Source organism: Pygocentrus nattereri, chromosome 3 (assembly GCF_015220715.1).
Source record: "Pygocentrus nattereri isolate fPygNat1 chromosome 3, fPygNat1.pri, whole genome shotgun sequence".
NCBI lineage: Eukaryota > Metazoa > Chordata > Actinopteri > Characiformes > Serrasalmidae > Pygocentrus > Pygocentrus nattereri.
Window position 1 is genome coordinate 12,295,290 of NC_051213.1, and position 20,480 is coordinate 12,315,769.

The 20,480-nt window shown below is 39.5% G+C and overlaps 1 protein-coding gene across 2 annotated transcripts in view; it reads right to left on the minus strand.

Moving 5' to 3' along the window:
- LOC108431401 (RNA-binding Raly-like protein) overlaps positions 1 to 20,480 on the minus strand; it is a 193,068-nt gene that overhangs the window by 84,397 nt on the left and 88,191 nt on the right. For both annotated transcript variants that reach the window (XM_017704541.2, XM_017704523.2), the window contains exon 2: positions 8,766 to 9,039. In XM_017704541.2, the coding sequence (XP_017560030.1) occupies positions 8,766 to 9,021 (256 nt within the window). In that variant the 5' untranslated portion in view covers positions 9,022 to 9,039. The remainder of the gene's footprint in view (positions 1 to 8,765; positions 9,040 to 20,480) is intronic.

Sequence of the window (20,480 nt, forward strand, 5' to 3'; positions counted from 1 at the left end):
AAATTGAATCTAAAGGAGAAACCTGTCTCATACATCAGATACCTGGCTGGTTTGTTCATTGTTATTGGAGTGTGTGATATCATTATGCCTAGATCAAAACAGCTCTCTGAGGCCTTCAGAGAGAAACATGTAGATGCCTGTGAGTCTGGAAAGGGGTTTGAGAAGTATTTCCAATATAATAGAAAGCAGTTGTCCTGTCCAGAGAACATTTAAAAGCCATACCAGTTATCTAGGTCAGGCCCCAGCAAATGTAACCCAAGAGTAGTCCATAAGATGCTAAAAATGTCTTTAAGAACCTCAGGTAGGTCTTACCACTTATGGATGCCAAAGTGCATGCATCTACAATTACAATAAGACTGTACAAAGTTAAACTACATGCAAAGTGCACCAAGAGGAAGCCTCTGCTGATTTAAGAGAATATCAGCAGAAGACTTAAGATTGCTAATTAATATCTAGGTGATGACCAGGACCTCTGGAACTGTTGCTATAAACAGATGAGTCAAAGATAGAGTTGTTTGGCCACAGTGCCAGAAGCCATGTGTGACAAAACAAAAGCCTGTTTTTGATCAGAAGAACTTACAATTATACTGTACAATTATACAATACCAACTGTAAAACATGATGGTGGAAATATAGTTTGGGGATGCTTTGCTACCTCAGGGTCTGTGGTATTCTCGCTCATATCAGAGAGTTTTAGAGGAAAATGTGAAGACCATATGTAAAAGAAATTGAAGTGGGCCTTCCCAAAGGATAATGATCCCAAACATACAAATAAATATACCAATGAATGTCTCAAAAGTAAGAAGAATTTGAGGGTTACATTTACAAACTGGCTGTACATACAAAAGTATGCTCAAAGTTTAAAGACTGCACAATTCTGCATCAAGATGGTGGCCAAAATTCTCCCAGTAGATGTCAGAAATTCGTAGAAAGTTATAGCAAATGCCTATATAAATCTGTTTCTGTCAAAAGGACAGTGTCTATGACTGAAGTGGTGTTCTTACTTTACAGACAAAAAGACATCTCAGTTAATTTAACTTAAATAAAAGACTGCAAATCAAATTAGATCTCTAAGTTTTGTTCTATTACATAACATTTATCTACACATACTGTTTAGCTGATGATCAAATACTGAAATACTTACTCCCATTTCGTAAGTGGAGCTAATAAAATGGACAATGAGTGCAGAAACAAGGAGATGGTTTTAACATTATGGCTGATGGGTATATACATAATATTATATAAGTCCCTAACCCTTACCTTGGCCTTGTCAAGACGAAATATCTTTACCCTTTCAGTTTTAAAAGATGCAACACACAGCTTCTCCAAAAAACACTATATAAAGTTATGGCCATCTTGTTGGTCATGACTTTGTAGATTGGACCTGTTTATCTGTGGTTTTCTTACAAATTCAGAATGTTTTTGCTGATAAACCTTCTCTAATACAACAAAGCGGGATGTGCAGTTGAAATGAAGGAAGATTTTTTAAACAACAGAGAGACACACAAATATCTCTCGCATCAGATATTAGTGTGGTAATCTAAAAGTGAGGGAGATTGTTTGAGCTTGGTGTAAATCGATTTAATAAATAAATAAATAAAAATCCCTTGGGCCTTATCATCAGGAAATGTCAGAGAGTATTAATATGTAACATCCGGCATGGCTCTCCGAGATGCTCCCAGCGACTCCAAAAGGAGAGAGAGCTGCACTTTATCGTGCCGGTGCAGAGCCACGTTTGATGCTATCTGCAGCGCTCGAGTAGATTCCATTAAACATGGCCCTGCTCTGTACATATAGTAAAGTGGAAAGTGGACACATCTTTAGAGCATGTGCACAGAGAGAGAGAGTGAGAGAAAGAGAAAGAGAGAGAAAGAGAGAGAGAGAGAGAGAGAGAGAGAGAGAGAGAGAGAGAGAGAGAGAGAGAGAAATAGAGAGAGAGAGAGAGAGAGAGAGAGAGAGAGACAGAGACAGAGACAGAGAGACAGAGACAGAGAGAAAGAAAGGCTGACGGGAAGAGAGAGAAAAAAGAAAGTTTAAGATTAAAGAGATAGGTTGAGTAAAACAGAAATAGAGAAAGAATAATCTGAGAGAGAGAGAGAAATATGAGAAACAGAGAGGTTAAGTAAGAGTGAAAAAAAGAAGAGAGGCTGAGAAAGAGAAATAGAGATAAAGAGAGCGAGACAGAAAGAGAAACAGAGAGAGAGAGAGAGAGAGAGAGAGAGAGAGAGAGAGCAATAGAAAGAGAGAGAGAGAGAGAGAGAGAGAGAGAGACAGAGACAGAGACAGAGACAGAGAGACAGAGACAGAGAGAAAGAAAGGCTGACTGGAAGAGAGAGAAAAAAGAAAGTTTAAGATTAAAGAGATAGGTTGAGTAAAACAGAAATAGAGAAAGAATAATCTGAGAGAGAGAGAGAAATATGAGAAACAGAGAGATTAAGTAAGAGTGAAAGAGAGAAAGAAGAGAGGCTGAGAAAGCGACAGAAAGAGAAACAGAGAGAGAAATAAAGAGAGCGAGACAGAAAGAGAGAAAGAGAGAGAGACAGAGAGAGAGTGAGACAAAGAGAAACAGAGAGAGAGAGCGAGAGAGAGCGAGAGAGAGAGAGAGAGAGAGAGAGAGAGAGAGAGAGAGAGAGAGAGACAGAGACAGAGAGACAGAGAGACAGAGACAGAGAAAAGCTGACGGGAAGAGAGAGAAAAAAGAAAGTGGCAGAGAGAATGAAAAGAAAGAAAAAAGAACAAGTTAAGTAAGGGCGAAAGAAAGAGGAAAGGCTGAGTGAGAGCAAGAGGAAAGAGAAAGGGTGAGACAATGAAGAGAGAGAGATAAATGTGAGAGATTAAAGAGATAGGTTGAGTAATAGAGAAATAGAGAAAGAACAATCTGAGAGAGAGAAATATGAGAAACAGAGAGGTTAAGTAAGAGTGAAAAAAGAAGAGAGGCTGAGAAAGAGAAATAGAGATAAAGTGAGCGAGACAGAAAGAGAAACAGAGAGAGAGAGAGAGAGAGAGAGAGAGCGAGAGAGAGAGAGAGAGCAATAGAGAGAGAGAGAGAGAGAGAGAGAGAGAGAGAGAGAGAGAGAGAGAGAGAGAGAGAGACAGAGAAAAGCTGACGGGAAGAGAGAGAAAAAAGAAAGTGACAGAGAGAATGAAAAGAAAGAAAAAAGAACAAGTTAAGTAAGGGCGAAAGAAAGAGGAAAGGCTGAGTGAGAGCAAGAGGAAAGAGAAAGGGTGAGACAATGAAGAGAGAGAGATAAATGTGAGAGATTAAAGAGATAGGTTGAGTAATAGAGAAATAGAGAAAGAACAATCTGAGAGAGAGAAATATGAGAAACAGAGAGGTTAAGTAAGAGTGAAAAAAGAAGAGAGGCTGAGAAAGAGAAATAGAGATAAAGAGAGCGAGACAGAAAGAGAAACAGAGAGAGAGAGAGAGAGAGAAAAAGAGTGAGACAGAAAGAGAAACAGAGAGAGAGAGATATAGAGAGAAGCAGGTACATGCCTGTACTGTTGAAGCATTAGGCTTCATCATCGTTCAGCCAGCAGAGCCTATCAGCTTCTCCACATTAGCCTACAGGCTTCAGGCTTGTGCTGGGGGAGATTAGGAGAGAGGCCAGAATCATACATCTGTCTGTGTGCTCCACTGACAGCGCCCAGAGACAGAGCAAGGCCGAAGGGCTGCAGAGCGCTGCTCTCTGAGTCAGTCCCAGCCTTATACTTCCTCCAACCCAGTCTCATTTCAGCAGAATTCACCCTTATACGCTGACTACTTTACATGTCTGCTATTAGTACAACCCCAATTTCCAAAAGAGGTGGGATGCTGTGCAGAATGTAAATAAAAATAGGATGCAATGATGTGTAAATCATGTAAATCATATTTTTAAAGGAAAAGCTACAAAGACAACAAATCAAATGTTGAAACTGAGAAATTATATTGTTTTTTGAAAAATATTTGCCCATTTTGAATTCGATGCCAACAACATATTCCAAAAGAGTTGAGACGGGGGCCTGTTTACCACTGTGTTTCATCACCTCTTCTTTTAACACTCTGTAAGTGTTTGGGAAATGAGGAGAGACTGCTGCAGTTCTGAAAGTGAAATGTCTTCCTGGTCGGGTTTGTTACAGGATTTCAGCTGCTCGTCAGTTTCAGGGGCTCATTTATTATTTTTCATTTCATAATGCGCCAAATGTTATCAGTGGGTGACAGGTCTAAACTGCAGGCAGGCCAGTTCAGTGCTCGGACTCTTTTAATATGGAGCAATGCTGCTGTAATACATGCAGAATGTGATTTGCCATCGTCTTACTAAAAAATCAAGGCCTTCTCTGAAAAAGACGTCATCTGGACCGCAGCATATGTTGCCAAAACGTGTATATATCATTCAGCATTAATGGTGCCTTCACAGATGACCATGTGACCCATACCATGTGCACTAATGCCTCCCTAAACCATCATGAATACTGGCTTTTGAACTGTGTGCTGATATCAAGCTAAGTGGTCTTTAGCCAGGACGACACAGTGTCCAGGATTTCCAAAAATAATTTCAGATGTTGATTCGTCTTACCACAGGGCACTTCTCCACTTCCCCTCAGTCCATTTTAAATGAGCTCAGGCCCAGAGAAGGTGGCAACATTTCTGGATCCTGTGTATATCTGCTTTCTTCTTTGTGTTTTAGAGTTTTAACTTGCATTTCTGGTTGCAGTGAACTGTTTTCACAGACAGTGGTTTTCAGAAGTGTTTCTGAGCGCATGCAGTGATTTCTACTACAGAATCACATCTGTTTTTAATGCAGTGCTGCCTGAAGGCCCAAAGATCATGGCCAGCAAATACTGTTTTTTGGCGTCGTCCCTTACATACAGAGATTTCTCCAGATTCTTTCACAGAGTGATGCACCCCTCCCCATCTTTACTTCTGAAAGACACCGCCTCTCTGAGAGGCTTTTACACCCAATCATGTTACTGACCAACCACCAGGTGTTTTTTAGCATTACACAATATTACCAGCCTTTTGTTGCCCCTGTCCCAACTTTTTTGGAACATGTTGTTGGCATCAAATTCAAAATGTGCAAACATTTTTCAAAAAAGTTTCTCAGTTTCAACAAGTTGCAATTTGTTTTTATTTACATTTTGCACAGCATCCCACATTTTTTGGAAATGGGGTTGTATGTTTCACATAGGTCACTCAATTCAACCTCTGCATTAAGACCTCACTAAAAACAATCTTACTTGACATATCCCTTGCACAATTGCACCTGCTGAAGTTATAGGTCTGCCTGACCTATATTGTTGCATATATATATATATATATATATATACAAAAATGTGTAGACACCTGCTTATCCAGCATTTCTTCTGAAATCAAAGATACAATATTAATAAGGAGCTTATCCACCCCTTGCTGCAGTAACAGGCTCTATTCTTCTGGGAAGGTTTTATGCAAGTTGTTGAAACATTGTCATACACTAGACGTGATCACATGTGAAAACATGTGCTCATGTGAAAAAAAAAAGTGTCATTCCTTGTGAACACATGATTTTTGCACATTTTAGATGTAAATTAATGCGACTTTTCTGGAAGAGCAGTGGAGAAGAAATAAGTGTTAATGCTTAATCAAGCTGCAGATACGGTCAAAAAATGTGCCTGAGGGACCTGTTAAAGCAAGACCCAATAGCCTGACAGAGCAGAGTCTGCTATTTTCTACCCATGTTTTGTTTGAAATGAATAGTAGTTTGATCACAGCAGATAACCAGGCCTTTAGGCTAATAGTTACAGGCTATACATTCACATATACTTAGCACATGTTTGTGTAAACATTACCATTACATGTCCTTATCAAATAGCTGCTACTAGATTTACTAACCTACTATTTTATTACAGTAAGTCAACATACAGCCTACAAAAACAATAGAATGTACTTAATTTTCTTCTAACTGTTTTCAGAACTCTATGTTTAATGTTTCTGAGTGCCAGAATGGAAATGTTGAAACATTTATATATCTCGTGTGATGTCACTGTATGACTGCACTGCCATTTTAGTAACCAGGTGATGTGCTATTCAGTTTTATGCAAACACAGCCACCTAATTACTGACAGAAGAACAACAATAAAAGCTTCACTATACTCTAAACTAAGCTAACCAATATGACTATGTCTACTTCAGTGCTTGTGAAATAACATAACTAACGTTAATGTTTAATTAAGCTGTCAGAACAGATTAACACAATCATCAAGCATACCCAAACACAGAGAGTTCACACAGTTCACTGTGTAATCTACATGATGTTTGCAAATTAAGGTAACACACCAGTCTATTTATTTATAGATAATATCTCTCTGCTGTTCACATACAGCTTTTCCCTTTATGTTTTTCTCTCACTTACCTATCCAGCAAACAATCAGCACAGGCAACTCACACTTTTACCAGTACAACATATGTCTATAATCAGTGCAATTCTGTTTTTTTAGCAGACACTTTTATCTTAGTGATTTATAATGTGTGCTGTGAGGTGTTTAGGCTGAGTAAATTTTTATTAGTAATAGTAGTGTTCATGCCTGGATGGGTAAAGGAACTCTGGTGAATACGGCAGCTGTACAAACAATATTTTCCAAAATAGACATATAGGTGCACAGTGCACAGATTCATTTCTTGGTGCTTATGAGCCGTGCATTTAAAAGAAAATGTTAACCATTCCTATTTGTCCAGTTGTCAATGGTAAAAATAAAAACAGAGGGAAAAGCACTTTTGAGATTTGGATACAATAGCTTCATAATATATCAAATGATAGGTATATTTTGTGAAGACCTTTATGGCTGTATCTTTGTACTGCTTTGCTTTGTTTACTGTTTGTAATTCCACCAAAACAAATTCCTACTGTGTGCAAGTGCACTTGGCCAGTAAAGTGATTCTAATTCTGATTCTCATTCTACGTGTACTCTTGCAGAACAGAGGCATGGAGGCATGTAGATCATAGCTAAAACAGTTCCATGCAAATACGTCCTTTGCTTCTTGCATATTTTTCACTCTTCCTCTTCCTCCTCTGGTTCAAGCTCACTGACTGACCTTGCGCATACAGTTGCATCTCACCAAACTCTTACTGGCTGCTCTTAATGAAGGTTTCTTGGCTGTATTTTGCATTATGTATAAAGAGCTGCCTTTCCACTTCCCATTTCTCAGATTTGCATTCCAAGAAGAAAATATGTTTTTTTCTCTCCCCCTCCTTTTTTTTTAAAAAGCAAGTCGAGTGCATAATGAGAGCCTAGATAAAGGCTAAGTAATGTCTAGCGCCTGCTTTTTTAACCATGCACCTCTCTTGAGGTCAAAGATGTGAGGCGGCAGGCCAAAAGCACCTGTTCACCACCCAGAGTAAATGCAGAACCCAAACAGCCTGCTATTACTCGTCGCCGCAGGAGGTACTGGCCTTCAGTGTGAGGCCTTGAAATGTTTGAGTCATGTGGAATATTCACATTTTGTTCACAAAAGACAGCATTTTCTGATCACAACTACTGGCAAAGTACATGTAATAATGGCAAAATGCTCACCATAACCCAGAGGTGGTCTTGGGGGACTCAAACTAGCATGACAAATTAGCTGCTCTTCTCCCCACCTAACTTTCCCAAAGCTGTCAATGCAATTTTCCAAACACTTCTATAACATAATTTTCTTTTTATTATAGCAAAGACACACAAATAACAGGAAAAACACATCTGACAACAGGCCCCCATTTTACCTTCACAGACAAACAACTCAAAAGCTCCTTTTCATGTCCACAAATCACAAGTGTATCAAACCTGGTCTTGCTTCAAAAGCGAGTTCCTCAAAGAGAGCCCAGTCCATCACAATAAAACAGGTGAGACAGGTAGCAGTAGAGATATAGCACCATTCACATTTAGAATCACTTCTCCTGCTGAAGTTTTTGTCATTGTATATGTAATAATAGCTTCTACAAAGCTGATTTATATATTTCGCGAAGGTATAAACAATATAAATGTACCCTCAAAATTCCAATATGGTTCTTAGAGTGGCATTCTGGCCCTAGTATTTAATACTTTGTCATTTTAGGTAGCTTTCTGTAGTGAAGCATTGCCTCATCCTCATTGATTTGACAGAATTCACAATTTTGTATCTAATTTTGTAATTTACGCTGCATGTACTGTGCAAATATGTCATATATACTACTGGGAATCCCCCCTGCAGTGATAAAGAAAGCCACTGATGTCCCACTCATGTAGAGTCTATTAAAAACAGACTTGTGAGGTTTCCTAGCAATAATGTTAGCTATCTGGCTTCCTTCTACAGCCACCTGTGAAAGACTAAAACATTTCAATGAGTCTGCCATCAAGTATTCATCCCATAGTCCTTCAAGCTTTACAAAGTTCCTCCCATCTTCGGGATATATGATCAGAAGGGGGTTTCCTCATCTTTAAACCAGAAAATCTCACTGTGGAGTCGAGTGGCATTACTGTAGGAAGTGAGTAGGCATGTGTACAGCAGGTGTAGCTGTAGTTCTTTTTTTTTTATTTTACCTGGAGTGTCCCTTTAAGGTCCAGTTGTGTAGCTTAAATGAGTTTACATTCAGGGCTACACTGATGGTGTTTTTTCTGAGAGTGTATTTTTATAAATGTAATTTAGTGTAATGGAAAGTTGCACAACATAAGCATCTTAGGATCACTTCATGTGATAATCTACATGTAAGTGCTTTTATATTACTGAAAGCATTGATTCCTTTTGAATGGCGCTCCCAAACGTCTGAATAAAAATACAAAGAAGCGTCACTCACCCAATGGCTGTCCTGCTATGATCCTGGCATTTTCTCCTGCAACTGCAGCCCGAGCGTTGCGTTCACTCATGTACTGGACGAAGGCGTAGCCCTTGTGCACGGAGCAGCCCACAATCTTGCCATACTTGGCAAAGATGACCTCGATGTCTGTCTTCTTGACGATGGCTGTGTTGAGGTTGCCGATGAAGACTCTGGAGTTGAGGGAGCGGGGGTCATTCTTGTTGGTCACGTTGCTGGTCTGACTCTTACCAGTCATTCTCTTCTGCTGGGTCTCCTGAAGTACACACACAGGAGCACGCTTGCTTAGAGATTAGACTGAGACTAACTACAGAAATGTGTACTTAAACAAAACCCAGGAACTATTTGCTATGTCCTTGATGGAAACGAGATGCATTCTGTTGTAGTTCAATTGGGTGTTTGTGGTTAAATAGCTGTTATGTGATGTGTGTATCAAAATGGAAAATTCTTCAGAAAGCAGAATGGCTCAGACTGTGCGGGAGTTATTTGAAATGACTCATTATCACTGTATGTTGTACGTGTAGCCTCTTGTTGTAACATATCTATGTTTTTCTTCCATGTCACTAAATTCAATATTGTATGTGATAATTATTTTTTTTTGCTTTGTGGGCTGGTTTTAACCCACTGAAACTCATTGTTCCTTATTTCTTTGTGAAATATGAGGTCATTTGGAAAGTTACCTACTGTTGCTCCACCTACTTATGCATTCTTTCTTAGCAACCATTGTTCGGTTGGTGCTTTATCTAAAAGTTGGGGGAAAAAAACATAAAATCAAATAAGACACTTATTATATTACAACATTTGTCAAAACACCTACATGTATTATTAAGTTTAAATGATGATGCATAGTGACACATTGTACCAATACATTTGAATATTTGTCCTGTGTTAGCATTGTGGCAAATCTCTGAATGTGATTTCAAATGTGCCTTTGATGATCTATAACATAGGTAAGCTTCTAAGTTTAGAATTTTGTTTTTACCTAATTTTTCTCCCAATTTAGTCATGGCCAGTGCCTAAACACTAGCAAGTACTCCTCCTATTACACCTATTTACATCACAAGCCAGGAGGGTGAATGTGCACATGCTTCCTCTGCAACATGTGAAGCCATCTTTTAGTGCATGAACTAAACATCAACTGCTTCTAACACAATATCATTGGACAGCTCAATATGCTTGGAGGACATCAGCTACCAAACACTTGCATTAGCTAGCATCATGCTGAATGAGGGCCATCCTACCTACCCAGAGAAAGCGAGGCCGATTATGATTTCATGGACTCCCAGCCACAGATGGCTGTAGCATCATCAGGGGCTGAACTTGCAGTATCCTGATGATAGGGCCAAGGTGGTTGCTACACTTTCTCATTGGTTGAATGAGATTTCGCCAACATTCTGTAAACCTTGTCCACCCTAGCAACAGTTTGTCATGAAAGAATGCATTTGTGGGCGGAGCAGGGATACATCAATTATGTCAGGAGCTCTGTCATGTTAGTCTATGTCTGTGCTGTTAGGACAAAAATGATAAAATCGCAAAAGTGGCTATGATGTTTTCCTCATCAGATATTTATTTATTTTATTTTTTGTTTCTTATTATGAAATGTCCATTGCCTAAGGTGCCTCTCTTATGTCTTCTCAAACATTACAGGTTCTTATCACAGTCTACAGACTGGACATTTTCAGCAATGTGACCTTGTTTAAAATCAGCCCTGCTGCCTATGCCATTACTACAGAGTGGCAGTATGTCTGCTAGTTCTCAATGAAGGGCATCGAGAAAGCGAGAGCAAGAGAGTAAAAGAGGGGGAGAGAGAGAGACAGAGAGAGAGAGAGAGAAAGAGAGACAGAGAGAGGTGTAAAAGTTTCTGTCAGGCTGAAAACACTCTTCTCCTGCTTTCTTACTGTTACTGAGTGTTCACAGCATGCAGAGACCAGGCTGGTGATCCCCCGCTATGAGCTGACAGCTAACCTCCCATTGGGTGTCATCCAAACCCCCCACACACACTCTGTAAATGTGTCCTATACTCTGACTGTTATTGTCGGAGACATAAATGCTTTATGCTCTTTCTCTTAAAGTGTCAACTACCCGTTCTTAGAAGATGAGAAAAAAAGAGAAAATGGGTCTACTATCTCTCCCTCCCTTCCTCCCTTTCTCTCTCTCTCTCTCACACACACACACACACATTTATATATTTTATCAGGATATGTGGTCACATATACGTCCCATATGTATTATATATATTCTACTGTGAACAAATAATTTATTAAACTCCAGTCAAAATGGCCATTAAGTGCAAGTTATTCAATTTTTAGGGGATATTTCTAAGGAGATCAGGAATGAGACATAAAATGACCCACTTGGAAGAAAAGAGTGAAAATGGGTGAAAAAACAAGATTTAAAACTGGAGTTCAAAAAATGATTAAAAGATACAAATAAAATGGGACTCCTAACAGCTGTGCAAGATCTGGTAGACCACCAAAGCTGTTCCCATCAACTAAACAGCCTTGATCTTTGAGAGGATGCTATCCATCTTTTCACTGTGAAAAGACAACTTAGCACTATGAGTCTGTAAGGATGTGAATCTGTTAAGGAAACAGGCAAAAAATAAGATCTGCAAATCAAACAGAGAACAGAGAAGATGGAAAGGCAATGGAAAAGCAAAGAATGGGCACAAGAAATACAGAGAAATTTGACATGTTAAGCCCTGAAATGGCCAAGATCCACCAGTGGGTCCAAAGTTTTATTACACATTTCTATAACTCAAGAATAGCAGCTTTAAAGCCCATGTACTTAGTGAATAATAAGCTCTAGTACATAATGAGCCTGAGGTGTTAAGAGGTTAAAGCTTAATGGATGTAAATTAATAGCTGTTTGGATATGTCACATGTGTTTTATATTTACACATATATAAATATTTATAGTATGTGTTGCTGTAGTTTCACACTCTGCTGTCAATTTACATGTTCTTTTCTCTATGTGTAGTCCTGCATTCATGCTGGTGTATCAATATGTGATTAGCCAGATAGTTTTTAGCCACTTTCCTTTTCAATTGATGCTAGACCTAACTTTGGAAATCACTACAGCCACATTAAACAGTTGAATCGGAAATAATATGTTCTACCTGGAGTGTAATGATTAAAGATAATTTGGTATGATATAGTGGTATCTTGGTTCTTTACTGTTTCTGATACAGCACAAATAAGGAGGAGCTGAAAATGTGCTTTACCATCAGATTCATTTTCAATTTGTTACAACATGTGATGTTATAAAAGCATTAAATATCATTACATGTTCTTGCAAGTGAATTAGCACATTATGCCCGGAGTCATTTTGGATCCATTTGTGTTCAACGCTCATCACTGACCTCCAAACGTTGCCTCAACTCATTTAACCTACAGAGAGAAGAGCTCAGGGTCATCTCATTCAATGACTTTATACCTCTATCTCCATAGACCAGAACATTTCATTTATAAAGTTTCCTGAAAAAAATATAACATTTACATCAATTATTAAACATGGTGTGTGTCTTTTATTGTTGGTCTGCTGCAGCAGTGTCCCTGAGACACGAAGATTACATCTATTAAGCTTTTACACTTAATGCCTGAATAATGGACTCAATACCAAGTAAATAGGATTAGTTGCCAAGGAAACACACAAGCTGTGGAAATGCTATTGGCTGTGCACTCACAAGCTCAGTCACTCACGGAGACAGAAAGTGAAAAATAAAATTTGCTCCATTGTCCACTCTCTGTCCACCGCCTCCAACTCACACTGGAGTAGTCTCTCTCTCTCTCTCTCTCTCTCTCATTCTCTCTCTGTCTTTCTCTCTCTCTTATTCTCTCTGTCTTTGTCTCTCTCTTTCTTGCCCTCTATCTCTATCTCTCGTGTGACCTCTGAGGATTACTCCCATCAACACAAAATCAGTTTTATATTTATTAAGGCTGTCAAACGATTAAAACATTTAATCTTGATTAATTTCAGAATGTCATTTAGTTAATCGCGATTAATCGCATTTCATTTTTAAAATCTGTGTTATAGAAAATAAGGATTTTTAAGTGAAATGTTACAATTAAAATGGTGAACACATTTTATGCTAAGTGTACTTATGTTAAAAACTGCTGGGACGAGAGAAAACTGTAAGGGAGTTTTATTCACTCACATACTAGGCAGTAACACTGACCCTACAAAACACAAAACTGGATTTGTGATAGATTAGGGAGCTGTAGTCTCAAATATAAGACATGTAGTCACATCCTACTGTGTCTCAGTTCAGACATGTGTAACAAAAGAAAATCAAAACTAAATAAAACTTCAATTGTGCTGAAGTTGTATTCAGTCACAGCCTATCGGACTTCACAGTCCTGCGCAAACAAAAATAAATGACACAAAGCTGGACTCCATTAAAGACATGTAGTGTCACACCACAGTGCTACAGCTGTGAACAGCATGTGTGGCCACTCACCACGTTTACATGCAGCCTAATAATCCATTAATAATCCGAATAACAGCTCAGTCGGAATAGAACGCGTCCATGTAAACACCTCAATCAGAACAGCCTAGTCCGATTGAGGACATTCGGAATACAATTTCTATCTGACTGAACGAGGTGGGTAAACCTCTAAATAATCCGTTAAATAGAAGAAGAACAGCCGTGTAAACGCCTGAATCCGATTACACTCCAGTCGGACGCGGCGAAAGGTTTACACCGTTCAACATGGCGGAGCGGAAGCTGGTCTGCAGAGGAAAGTTTATGCTCTGAGCTTTAAAAGACGGCGGTGGGACGGATGTCCAGCTTCTGTGTCTCAGAGCACGACGTCTCCCGTTTTAAGTACATGTGAAGGACGTTTTTCTGAGTCTGACGTCAGTTTAAAGCCATTAAAAACACAAGCGCGCCAACTGGAAACTCATCTCGCGCCGGCTGGACTTCACGTGATGTTCGTTGTCATGGTAACGTTTACTCTGAGCGCTGCTCCACGCATGCGCCTCGGATTTCTTGTAGCGAGCAGGTAAACGAAGATTTTCATCAGACACTTGAACAGAGTGAGAATAAACCCCTCGGTCTGAGTCTGTAATCCAACAGTCGGACTGGCAAAAATCTTCGCATGTAAACACAGAAACTCACTCCTCTATTCTTAATGAGAGACGCCGCGCACGGTCAAGGCTCAACACCAACTACGGAAGACTCGCAGGGCCAAGTAGAATTTGCGTTAACGGCACTATTTTTTTAAATCGCGTTAAATTGAGATCGCGTTAATGCGTTATTATCGCGTTAACTTCGACAGCCCTACTATTTATATCTCAATATCTATATGTAATTATTACATGTTCTGTATGAATCATATAGACATTTGTAATAATATCAGTGTCCAAAAAGAAGCAGCTGCTCTTTTGGTTAAAAGGTCATAAAGATGAAGCTTTGGTAAAATGCACTTTATGAAGGTTATTTTATACACACTGTAGCTTAATCCAGTTTTCTCAGAATTCCCTACATCAGACTATCGTGTCCTGAAAATGTAAAAAAACAAATACAAACAAGTACATTCTCTCTCTCTCTCTCTCTCTGAATGAACTTCAGTTAACTTTGTCTTAATATGGATGCGCTGAATGTAAATGCATAAGGAATTCATAATCACTCTTATTTCACAAGTTATTTTCAGGCCCATCTGGAGGCTATTTCTGCTTTGATAATCACTGTGACGCTCACGACGAACCTTCACAAGCGCAGCTCATGCTGCAGCCGTCTGAGACCCTGAGCCAGGGTTGTTCACTGTGACAGGCATTAGACAGAGAGAGAGAGAGAGTGAGAGAGACAGAATGAGAGAGAGAGAGAGAGAGAGAGAGAGCCTGTGCGAGTGTGAGACAGTGTGTCTTACAAGCACCTGAAAGCTGAGACTGTAATTATTACAGATGTTCAGAAGCGTGGGCAGGGAAGAGAGCAGAAGAGCTCAAATGTTCTGTCTGCTACCTATTCCTAAAAACATACAGCTCATTCACACACACACACACACACACACACACACACACACACACACACACACACACACACACACAAACGTGCAGTGACATTCACACCTTCACACTCAAGCACAAACAGAACTGCACACTCATGCCATGGCCCAGCAGTACACCAGGAGATACCAAGCACTTGTTTGTTATATTAAGATTTAAGGTCAAATGTGTGTAGTAAGTCTATCTATAATAATATGTATACAAATATTTAATTATCTATAGGTGGTATGTCCTAAATGTAATATACATGTAAGTACCTATATTTAATAGTAATATGTCCCATATGTATTACATTTACACTATGTGGCCTAAAGTATGTGGACAACCAATCATCACACCTATGTGAGAATACTGAGCCTCCCGTTCCAAAACCATGGCCCTTAATATGGAGCTGGCCTGGCATTTGCAGCTTTCACAGCCTCCTGTCTTCTGGGAATGCTTTGCACAACTTTTTGAAATATGTGATCTGGTCAAACAAGCATTTCGAATGCTGCAGTTTGACAAGATGCAGACACATTTCACATGTCTTGGAGGAAGTATGTGCTAGCCTTCGCTCTTGCAGCTTGGTAGCATCTTGTTGGGGAAACCTAGGTAACTAGTTAACGGAAGTTGACATGACTAAATAGTGGAGAATAAATGTGAATAAATGTGTCGCGTAGGTAATAAAATCAGTCCCCTTTCCACAAAATAATGCCCAATCTAGATCAAACCACAGCGGGGCCTTGATGTTCATGCCTGTTTGGTCATTTAGGAGGACATAGGTCAACCTGCACCCCCTCCTTTTCTCCTCAGCTCTTCCGTGATTCGATGAAGTTGAGAAGTACAATAAGCAGCCCGTTGTTATTTAGGGCCTCGCACTGACACGCGTATTGATGGCAGTGGACAGAGAGGCGAGAACATTCGCAAATCAGTGGAGATGTGTTAAATTGCCTCTCTCGTCAGATAAATCACTTTTGTGGAGCTCTTGTGCGACAGCCCCCTCACACTCCCTCCCTCATGCCTCCGTGTTTCATGTCAGGTGTTCAGCGTGAGGGGCTTTTGGCTGAAGTTAATTGATTTCATCTTCCACTCTACCCATGGCTTCTACTGTTTTTTTAATTTATGGCTCCTGTAATGCTGTGTGTCCAGTCCAATGTCAGCATGGCAGAAGAAGCTCCTCACTGCCCCTAATAGGTCATGGGCTGAACTGAGAAAAAGAGGACACAGTGATGACAAGAAATATGATGTTACAACAAATTGATCTATCGGTGCCCTCAATGCTGTGAAATATAAAATACCTCGCTTCTTCCAACTTCTACACCTCAGAATATGAACACTTTTCCTTTCACTCAGTATGTTGATTTACCCCAGTTGAGAAAAGGACTGTAATAAATATCTATTCATATTAGTCCCTCGATAAACTTCATTAACCAGGTCCGTGTTATTCAATTCAGTTTGAGCTCTGCTTGTATTTCCTACAGTTCATTTACTTCTCTGCTATCTTTCTCCTTTCTGTTTTTTTTTCCATTAGCAGTTAGCCTGCTAAATGAAAGGAGCTTCACCCATCTTTGACATTACCCTGGCTATGTGTGGGAAAATTCCTATGCCACAAGCACTTTTTCAGCATGGCAGGTAATGTTTTAATGCTAGCAATCTGTTTAAACATACTCGTGCTTTCGTTTCATATCTAAAACTTGTAGGAAAACTTTGTTCCTGGTATGATTGGAATACCATGATGGAAGTGCCCACTGTGTGTTTAATAAAATGCACCGTAATAGCTTGCAAAACATCTTCATGCTAACCCTTCAACTGGTCATAAGAACATTTCAGTGAGTTAGCTTTGTTTTTCATGTAGTTACTGAACAATAAGCCAAGGTATAATAAACCTTGGATTTTAAAGGGCTCACATTCTGGAAATCCAAGTGTTCCTCCCTTTTTTTAGTTTGACGTAGCATGTGAACATTGTCTAAGTTAAACGTGCTGTTCACTCCCCAGTTCATACAGTCCTCATATGGAAACAAGGCCTTTTGCAAATTCATTGTTTGTGATGTTATGTATACATATTGGACTATTCAGCCTAATGTTTAGCCCCGCCCATTCACACAAGTTCTCAAGTGGGTTTCAGACAGAACTGCTTTTTAAGTGAGACACAACACAATAAAGCTAATCAGAACAGAGCTCATTTATAGAAAGAAGAGAGGTTAGGAAAAGGTTTTCTAAAAATGCTGACTAAAGATGTTTTTGGTACATAATACCACACGGACAAGTCTAGGATATGAGACTTTAAGAAATTTAAATAACATAAGATACATTTTACTACACTAAGTGTGACTTTAGGCTCTAGACTTTATAGGTTGACTTGTAAAAATGTTAAATGGCCTATAATTGTTATATTAGGTTTTCCGGATGTATTACACTGTTTATTCTAAATAGATCCTATTTAACAACTTTGTAACGTCAGTTTCAAAATCATTTAATCTTCTCTTTGGTTCCATCCATGAGAATCTAAAACACTACTTAAATCTGTTTTGCACACCTTACCAGGGTAAGATATATTGCCTTAGGGGGTGTTCAGATGACTTTTTAATGCAGATTTTTAATTAAAAAAAACTTTTTAGGGAGCAGGTTAAAGCATTTGACTGACAAAGAGGTAAACCAAGAGATTTAAGAACACAAAACACAGAGACGAATGATAAACCTCTCAAAAGTTATATAAACATATAATAATTAAAATTGTTTGGTCAAAAAACAGACAAGTTTCAGGTCCAAAACAATCCAGAATCTACAAAAGGCCAACATAACAAAGAACAGGTCTAGGCTAATAATATCCAAAAGGGAGCAGGCAAAAAGACAAAGTCAAAAAACACAGAAGATGTTGATGATGACAGAAGTCAAGTACACAATAAGTCAACTAAAACAAAGTGAACAGTCAGTTGCTCTATGAAAAGAAGCAATACGTCTCATTGACCTAAACTAAAGCCCAGGTTTAAATATTAACTGAACTAACCACATAATAAGAGAAACAGGTGCAGCAGATCAGTAATCCTTTTAGGCAGATCTCTGATATGTGGGCTGGTGTGATGTCATAGCCATGCATTCTCCCTTAGGGTTCTGGGAATTGTCCACTAGAGAGTCAGGGCTGGAGGGATGCATGACAATCCTCAATACTGACTACTCAGTTGTGGATGACACACAGCTCTTTTTAATAAAGCAGAAAAGTTGACAGATGTTTAACTTAAACACGCGGTTTGAAAATGCAAAGCACATTACACGGTCAGTCGTGGTGGGTGTAGCTCTATGGACAACATTATAAAAAGAAGTGTGTTTCAGACAGTTTGAAAACGAGTTGTCTGAGTCGCCTTAAGCCAGACATATACTGTATGATTAAAGCCCATTTTAAGCCCAATTTGGTTGTATCCGATTGAATTTCAGGATCAGGCCAAAATTCAGCTTCATATCATTTGATGTGCAATGAAAGGAGAGGAAGCACTGCCTGTTTAACTGCAAAATACACTCAGATTGTAAAGCTGGATGATCATATGGACATGTCAGAAATCTAGGGGTCCTTGAATTGTATTTAATATAAATCTTTAAATTGATTTCTCAATGCTGCATGTAAAGAACACACACACGCGCACGCACGCACACACACACACACACACACACGTAAATCCTGACTCTAAACAACAGTTGGTATATGCCAACTTTGCTTTGCACTGAATTGTTCTTTTTAATTGTCTGTACAAAAGTAAGTCCTAAAGAGGCTTCGTTCTTACCATTTTTGCTTGGTACTTAAAGGCACAGATATTGTTCTGAATAAAACCACATACTGGAAATTGCTCATAGATAGGGGCATTGCTAGAGCTTTTAGAATGTGGTGGCCAGGGAAGCTCCAGAGATTTTATTTCGGGACACGCAGCTAGGAAATAAAGCTAAATAAAATTTGAGTCACCGTATTAAAATGAAATAAACATGATGTATTTTATGATGCATTGTTTTTATTCTGTACATAACTAAATCTGTCTATCATTTCCACATTTATAAAACAGCATATCAGTACAATTATTGCTGACAGTAAATGGCAAAACTGTTTTGATGTGACCTATATTATGCATTCATGAATGAGGAAATGGTGTATATCAATCATGTAAAATACAATAAATCCCTTTTTTTTCAAGATCAGAACAATAAGAAAACATTTCATATAGACATCCTAGAAGTTATTAATATAGGCTTTTCTCTCTACAGGTTGTGGTGATGAAAAGCTAGCCAGAAAGTACTGTATAAGGTAGCCTATAACACATGCACATAGTCCACTACAAAAAGAATATCCATAACTGTAGAAGAGAGAAGGGTGGCCATGCTTTATTCTAGGATGGAACTGGCCACCCCAGCCACCCCTTGGCTACACGTCTGTTCGTTTTGGGTTGTGTTTCACATTGTGGGACTAAACCTTTTTGCTTAGTGTGAGAATATAAATTGTTTTGGGCTTACACAATGGCTAATTCAAACGTGCAGCACATGTCATCAAAGAACAAGATTTCTAAAATTGCAGTGTATGACTGTCTTTGCACTGCTAAAGAATGATGTTTTGTGTCCCTGTTTCAAAAACAGACAATAAATTCTGGCTGGAGCACGACGTGAACTACAGTCTAGAGGAAAATACAGACTATAAAACAAACATGACTTATTTTTGTGCCATAGGCAACACCTGTCTAACGTGGCCATGGAAGGCCATGGATACCATCGTCAAATGGCTCAAGCCAAGCAGTACCAGCACTTACTCATGCCTTCAAGTACTGGTTACATCCATTACACTGCAGGCACTTTTCAAGGCCTAACTGACAAGAGCATATGCACAGTATGCCAACCAATCAATAGAGTGACATACTGGATTCTGCACTCTGAGTGAACAGGGTGAAAGATGGCATCCATGGCCAGGCTCTGAGTAAACGATGGTAAAAGATAAAGCAGTGAGAGTAAGGTGTAGAAGTCTCTGCAGCTGCTATGCAACAGTCTGAGCTGAGAGAGCTGGTGTTTTATAAAGTACTGCAGCGTTGGCCCTGGGAGCGAACACAACTGTAATGAATAGTGGCACGCTAGAGAGGATGCTTAAAAGGCAGATGTCAGGCGTGTAAAGAGCCTTGCCCGGGCCTTCATTAACATGGTCTCACGAACTCCTTCAACGCACTTCCTGTGTAATTTTCACCTCCGCAAAACATGCGCTTGCACCGCCTCCCCCCCCAGCAGAGAGGCAGCGTCAGTCAGTCGAAGGTGGCAATCAGCTCACAAAGCTGCTCAATCACACACAAAGCGGGGAAAGTGGGGCCTATTCCTTTTTTCCACAAAGTGTCAGGTGGAAACACTGTGACTGTGGATTGTGTTGAGTTGTGGTACTTAAAGATGTCATGCTATTAAAGGCATAGAGGAGCCCCTAGGAGCCCTCTCTCAGCCCTGCCACCTCCTGATTCATGATCACAATCTGCTGGCAAAGTTAAAATAATGAGAATAACCACGTTATGTGCAGCAGCATTATGTGTGTGCGTCCGCACCCTGCAGTAGAACCCTTTGGAACAACATTGCCTTATCACAGATCCTCATTCATCTCCCTGGTGCATCAGCTTAGTCTCTGCCGGCAGCGGGCTCTCCCCTCACCTCAAGCAAATTTCATTTCACTAGAAAATTGCTTCTTGTTCGTGGCCACCCTCTCCT